The 7,277-nt window shown below is 52.3% G+C and overlaps 1 protein-coding gene across 1 annotated transcript in view; it reads left to right on the top strand.

Annotated features, from left to right (window-relative positions):
* Positions 1-881, top strand: part of LOC101567488 (keratin, type I cuticular Ha1) — a 5,662-nt gene extending 4,781 nt beyond the window's left edge. The window contains exons 5-6 of the mRNA XM_004633897.1: positions 4-170; positions 728-881. Of these exons, the coding sequence (XP_004633954.1) occupies positions 4-170; positions 728-881 (321 nt within the window). The remainder of the gene's footprint in view (positions 1-3; positions 171-727) is intronic.
* Positions 882-7,277: the final 6,396 nt, after the last annotated feature.

The raw sequence follows: 7,277 nt of genomic DNA, 5'->3' as shown, positions 1-7,277 counted from the left end.
CAGCTGGCGCAGGTGCAGCAGCTGATCAGCAGCGTGGAGTCGCAGCTGGCGGAGATCCGGGGTGACCTGGAGCGGCAGAACCAGGAGTACCAGGTGCTGCTGGACGTGCGGGCGCGGCTGGAGTGCGAGATCAACACGTACCGGGGGCTGCTGGAGAGTGAAGACTGCAAGTGAGTAGGGCGCTGGAGGCGGCTTCTGAGGAGTCGGCAGGGCTGCACAACTCGGAGAGGAAGTCGTATCTTCCCAGCTGTCCTGCCCGGGCAGGGCCCAGGGAGCCCGCAGGCCCATCATTAAATACATGGACTCGTTCCACAGCAAGCATCATCTAATGTGCACAGTAGCCTGGATGCTGATCTGGTTATTGGATGCCAGGGCCACACCTCCACATGCCCTTGTCTGGCCCCCTCATTACCAGGCAGGCTGAGTCGGTCCTTTAGTACTCTGTAGCTAAGGACATTAGGCTTTGGGAAGGTCACTTGCCCAAGGTCACAGCTAGGGGTGGGCAGGTGGGGCTAGAGTTCAGAGCTGCAGAGTTTCTGCCTGGCACTGTGGGCTCAGCCATATGACAAGAAATGCACAAGCAGCGTGCTTGTTTTGCACAAGGGGCCTGGGCTTTCCCTGTTCTTGGCCAGGCTGAGTCCTGGTAGGCATCCAGCTCCTGGGGTTGCTCCAGCGTAGGATCCTCGCCCCTTGCAACTCACCTTTCTGCATCCTTCTTTGTCCGCAGGCTGCCCTGCAACCCGTGTGCCACCACCAATGCGTGCGGCAAGCCCATCGGGCCCTGCGTCGCCAATCCCTGCACACCCTGCCCGCCCCCTGCCCCTTGCACGCCTTGCGTCCCTCGCCCCCGCTGTGGGCCCTGCAATTCCTTCGTGCGCTAGGACCCAGGCACCAAAGCAGCAGGGATGCAGGTCCTGGTGCTCCAGGGCGGGCCTGGGTGCCCTCGGCAAAAGCAGCCCGGAAGCACAAATGGAACGGCCGGAGCAGCCCCCACGCCTGCAGCAGCCAGCAACCGTCCCGGAAACCTCCAGCAGCCTGCCGGCCGCACACCCTTCCCTGCGGCCCTTTCCTTTCTCGGGTCTGTTTCTCCCTCTGCTTGCCCAACTCTCTGAGGTGCCAGCGGCCCTCCCTTGCACCCTCCTAATAAACGCACTTTGCCTAGCAACCTGGTGCTCTTCCAGCCGTGTTCATTTGTAGCAATGTGCTCATCACTGCAGGACTTTGGTGACAGCAAGGCAGGTCACAGGACACACGGCCTCTGTCTTGGAGACGAGAGCCGGGCCGAGCCTGGCAGGCGGAAGCTGGCCCAGGGTGGGGCAGAGCAGCGCAGGCAGGAGGAAGAGTGGCTGCGGCGCTGCAGACCCCACATCCCCTGGACATCTGTGCGTTTGTCCCCTGGCCTGGCCTCTCCCAGAGCTGCTGTTTCCCGGTCTGAGTGGAGGGGCCTGAGCTGGGCTTGGGAGGATCCTCTGGGCTGTGTAGTCCTGGGTGTGTAGACCCTCATCGGCTGCCGTCCTCCATTCCACCAGCACCTTGGGATTTCCACTCTGCAGATGCTGGGTGGTGGGATGGGGGAAGCTCATGAAGACACTTCCCGACTGCAGGTGATTTCCAAGTTGCTAAAAGGGACTAAACTTGTGCAGGCAGGGCCACTGTCAAGCACAGCTCCCCGGCACTGTGGACAGCTGGGTCGGTGCAGAAAGGTCAAGCGCCGGGCCCAATGGCAGCAGTACTTATCAAGAAAGGCATCTCTTTAATGAAGACCCACGGAAGCGGTCAGTGTGGACTTCCCAAAGCCTTGGGGAGAGCTGCGTCGATGCCCCACATGGCAGTCTCGCAGCCACTCTGTCCCACGAGCTGGAGCAGCCGGGTAGATGGAAAGCGTGCTGTGTGAGATGCCTGCCGGAGATGTGCGGGTTCTAATTTCCCCACAGCCCTGCCAGCGCTTGTTATTTCCTGCTGCTCATTTGCATTTGTACAAAGGCCATCTCGGGGGTTGAAGTGGTGACTTGCTGGGTTTGGTTAGTTAGGTTGGGTGACTCATGACACTGAGCGGCTTTCATGTGGCTTGCTGGTCATTTTGTGCGTCTTCTTTGGAGAAACATCTGTTCAAGTCCTTTGCCCATTTTGGTGGTGGTTGCTGACTCATAGTTCTTGATAAACTCTGGCCCTTAGTCCCCACCACTGCATGGTTTATCAATATGTTCATCGGCTATGTGAGTTTCCTTTTTCACTCTTTCGGTAGGGTCCTGCAATGTACAGAAAGTGAAAATTTTTGATTAGTTTCGTTTATTTTTTCCTTTGGCGCTTTGGCTTTCGGGTCTTGGCAAGCAATTTTAGGACTTCCAATGCCGTGGAGGTTTTGTCTGCTTTCCTCTATGGCTTTTACAGTTTTAGCTCTTATGTGTAGGCCTTCAACCCTTTTTCATTTAATTTTTGTAGACAGCGTAAGGTAAGTGTATGCCGTAGATTGTAACTTTGTTCCTTTGTTGGGGATGGCTAGTTTTCTTAGCATTGTTCATTGATGGGACCCCCCTTTCTTCATGGGCTGTCTTGGCCTGTGGATGGAAGTCATTTGATCAGGAAAGTGAAGATCCTCTTCTGAGCTCTCACTCTGGTCCTGTGGGCCTAGGGTCTACCTTTCTTCCAGCCACACAGTTTTGGTAAATGTAACTGTGTATGTTAAAATTAGGACTATGCATCCTCTGAATATGTTTTTCTTTTTAAAGGTTATTTACCTTTGGAGGGGCTTCCCTGAGACCCTACAGAAACCTTAGGATACATCTTTCTGTTTCTGAAATAATACTACTAGGATTTTGAGAACGATTGCATTGAATTTACAGATTGTTTTAGGTAGCCATCTTAAAATAGTAATTCTAATTCATGAACATGGGATGTCTTTTCGTGTGTTTGTATCTTCTTTAATTTCTTTTTAAAAAATGTTTTATTTATTTAATTGGTACAGGATCTTGGTATGCAGCTCAGACTCCTAGTGATCCTCCTGTCCCCACCTCTCCAGAGCTGGGGTTACAGGTGTGTGCCACCACGCCAGTTGCTGGGCCAGCTCAGCATGGGGCTGGCGTAGCATGGAGTACAGGGAATCGAACCCAGGTCCTTGCACTTGCCAGGCAGGCACTTAGACCACCAAGCTATCTCTGTAGTCCCTTCTTTAATTTCTTTCATGTTATGCATTTTATGGTTTTGAGTATACAGTCTTTTGCCACCTTGGCTAAATTTATTCCTAAGTATTTTGATTTTTGATACTACTATAAGTTAATATTTTCCTAATTTCATTTTGATATTTTACATTGCTAACAACTTAGAAATACAACATGAGACATTCATTTCAACGCAGTGTAAGACTGATTTTAGACCCGTTTTGGACTTTTGGCCTACAGATTAAATAATAAACTTGAATTGCTTTAAGTTCAACTTTGTGTTGATTTATGACAGCAACAATAAGAAGTTAATATAGCGCTTATTTATTGGGCAACTCCTACAGGTTAGGGAAAGAAGCGGGATCTCACCTTCACGCTTACACCAGAGCTAGACATTCACTCCACTCTACCGTGAAACAACAGCCTTGGAAACCTGCTGAAAATCTCATTCAGGTCCTAGCAGCTGCGGGCTCTAAAGCTAAGGGATAGTTTTATACTAGACACCAGCATAGAATGTGAACAACGATTCTTTAAAAAAGTCGTAGCAGAATGAGGGTGCCCAGACCAGTCACATTCTTCAGATCTGTCTTCCTCACTAACTTTTGGCAGCTCTCTACCTGAATTAGCTTTAATGTGGATTATGATTCATCATCCTATGGCATCTGTTTGTTTTTAATCACCTACCTCTGTGGCCTACTTTATTCATAAGGTTGCTCTTTGAAGGATACCCTGGCTGGCTTTAGGATTGCTGAGACAAAATACCCTGCCCTCGTGATGTAAGGCAGAGGGTTACTGTGGCTCACAGCTTCGTGGGATCCAGTCCATGGTGGCTGGATCCGAGGCAGGCACTGAGGCAGAAAGGGTGTAGTGGGGGAAAGATGCTCACCTCCGGGGCCGGGAGGCGGAGCCCCGGAGCAGAGTGAGGGGCCCGTCCTCCAGGGCCCCCGGAACCCTCACCTCCCAACAGCGTAGCAGCTGTGGACGTCAGTGAAAGCACCGCTGATGCATAGGCTCATCGCCCTGGCTCCAGTCGTCTTCCCCCAGGGCCCAAACCCTAGTCAGGTCGGTGCCCGGGTGGTAAGAAGACGCAGGCCTTGACAGAGCAGAGAGCTCGAGCGTGCGCTGAGCAGAGACCCCATCTGAAAGGAGGGGACGTGCTGGCCGCGGGCAGAAGTTACTGGGTCTGCAAGTTCTGCCGTGCTGTTGAAACACACAGAGATCCTAGTCGGTGCAGCCGTGCTTTGTCCTTATAAGTCGTGTTCTACACCCCTTAGGCCCTTCCATGCGGCCTTTACATACTTCTTTTAAAAAATATACTTGGTATAGGGTCTCACTACGCTGCTCAGACTCATAGTGATCCTCCTGTGTCCAGCCTCACCAGCGCTGGATTACAGGCATGTGCCACCATGCTGGTCTTGGTGGCCAACTCAGTGCACGCAGGGGTAGGGCTGGCATGGCATGTGGGATGGGATTGAACCCCTGACCCTATGCTTGCCTAAGCAGGTACTTAGTCGGCTGAGCTATCTCGCCAGCCCAAGATGGCCTTTAAGCTCGTTTCCCAGGGTGCTGTCTCCTCATCACCATGACCTTGCCTGCCCTTGGGGGTCCCCCAGGGGAACTTGGAATGCTAAGGCCAGAGGCTGCCGTCAGAGGGGCTGATGTAATCTCCCGAGCTTCAGCCTGCCCCGGCAGTGTAAGGAGCCCATCAGAACCACGAGCGCTGTGTCCTGGGACAGGACGCGGGGCCTCTGTGAGCTCTGGTCTCCCCTGAGGGGGAAACGACCACCTCCCCTGAGGCCAAGAGGAGCACAGGACATTGTTTACAGGGACATTTGTGAATCAGATGTTTTGATGACAATTATTAATTTTGATTATCACTGATTTACTCATAGCTAGTTTTCTTTTTCTTTTTTTTTTTAAGACAGTGTCCCACTTGTAGAGTGTAAGTAGGCCTTGAACTCACTATGCAGCCCAGGCTGGCTTCAAACTCACCGTGGCTCTCTTGCCTTAGCCTCTCGAGTGCTGGGATTACAGGCATGCACCACTACATCCAGTCTGTCATGTGTAATTTAACCCATGGTTATAAAGTATGGTTCTCTCTCTCTGTCTCTGTCTCTGTCTCTCTCTGTCTCTGTCTCTGTCTCTCTCTCCCCTCTCCCCCTCCCCCTCCCTCTCTACCCCTCTGTCCTCCCTCTCTCTCCCCGTCCCTCTCTCCCTCTCCCCCTCCCTCTCCCTTTCTCCCTCCCTCTCCCCCTCTCTCCCTCCCTCCCTGTCTCCCTCCCTCTCCCTCTCCCTGTCTCCCCCCTTCTCTCCCCCTCCTGCCCCCCTTCTCTCTCCCTCTCCCTCCTTACCTATCATTTATACACTGTCCTGTTACTTCACACTACCATTTCTTTCCTCTGTAAGCCCAACCCTGCAACAAGAGCACGGGCATGCTCTCTTCAGCATTGTTCGATGGACTTCTGTCCCAGGCTCATCTTCTGATTTGGCCCCAGGTCTCCCAGTTGTGGCATCTCTGGTGCTTTTTGGTGACCTGTCCTGTTGGCTTCTGAGCCATCCTGGCCTGAATTCTTAGTGTGTGTGCATGTCACTCTGGGGTATCCGTCCGTCCCTACTCCTAGCTCGCCTCCTCAATACCTTTTCTGAGTCTTTTACTTCCTGTTTCCTAATGAATCTGGTATTTTTTTCCCCTCCTTTTTCCTTTTGAGACAGGGCCTTGCTATGTAATTCAGGCTGGCCTTGAATTTACTATGTAGCCCAGACTAGCCTCAAACTCAGTGATCCTCCCACCTCAGCCTCTCGGGTGCTGAGATTACAGGTATGCACCACCGTGCCTGTTTCTTTTCATTCTTATAACTGAGGTTAAAGCCATCCTGTGAGATCTTTGGGGGCCACAGCTGCTGACAGTGCCCTCAGGAGTGTGGCAGGCCTGGGGGGAAGCCCATGCCATCCCCCCAGCAGTCACACCTATGGGAAGTGTGTGGTCTTGTCATGTTTAACCCCTGTATTTTGGTAAAGCGACATGCAGGCAGTCTTGGTGTGTCCTCTCAGTGCGTGGTCCTGCCTCTTCCCCCTCCCCCTATTCTGTGGTTTGCCACACCTGGCCTAGCTTGGGGCCTTGTCTCCCTCACTCACTATATGAATGACGGACCGGGTGATTTGAGGCTACTTGCTTAGGCCATTTTGGACAAGTGAGGGTTCCTCCCTGCTGCAGATTCTTTATTCCAGAAACGGAGTGACAGTAATTGAATCCAAACCCCTAGGAGTTTCAGTCAAAGGGTGTAGCATGTGTACAGGTGCCAGGGGACAATCTGACTAGGAAGACCAGTCAATATTTATTCCCTTCCCACCTCACCGTCCAGGTCTTAGTTTTCTCCTCCATAAATTCAGGTCCTTCCATCCCTGGCATTCCTTAATTCTAGGAAGCAGAGCTTACTTTTGAGGTGAAATTACAGGATCGCTTGTTCTGGGTGAGCTAGGTAGGCTTTCTCCCCAGCAATCAAACACCTGCGCTCATGTGATTGCACATTTTCCTCTGCACTGATGCTCAGAAAAGGCAAGCTAATCGGTGCCCCTCACACTTCCATCCCACAAAGGGACGCTGTTTCCTGTGGAGGAAAGTGAGTAAAATTTGGTCTTAGTTTAGGGAAGTCTCACAGCGAGCAGCTGGGTGTGCAATGGCTGGAGCAGCGTAGTCCTCGGAGGATCATAGAGTGTGGAAGGGTGGAGGAGGGGACAGGAGGCAGGAGGAGCACTGCAGCGTGAGGCAGCGGGTGGCGAGAGGAAGATTTCCCACCTCTCGCAAAATCAGAGGAGACACCTGATGAAGTTCAGGAGACAGTTGCCTGTATTGTCTGTGTGCTAGCACCACCACGAGTTGGCAATGGCCTGGGCAAGCTCGAGCCCTTTGCAATATGTTCCTTTCTTGGTGAAATGAGAACAACAGGCCAACCTTCCATGGTTGTTGGGACGCTCAAATGAGAAACATACTGAATCTCTTGTGTATTGTTGCCTGGGACCTTGTTTGGCATATAGTAAGTGTTCATGAAATGGTAGCACCATCATCGCCATCACCACCACCACCACCACCACCACCACCATCACCACCACCACCACCAC

Source organism: Octodon degus, unplaced genomic scaffold, assembly GCF_000260255.1.
Source record: "Octodon degus isolate 3935 unplaced genomic scaffold, OctDeg1.0 scaffold00056, whole genome shotgun sequence".
NCBI classification, from domain to species: Eukaryota; Metazoa; Chordata; class Mammalia; order Rodentia; family Octodontidae; genus Octodon; species Octodon degus.
Note: the sequence above shows the minus strand (reverse complement) of the source record. Positions and strands in the feature narration are given on the sequence as shown.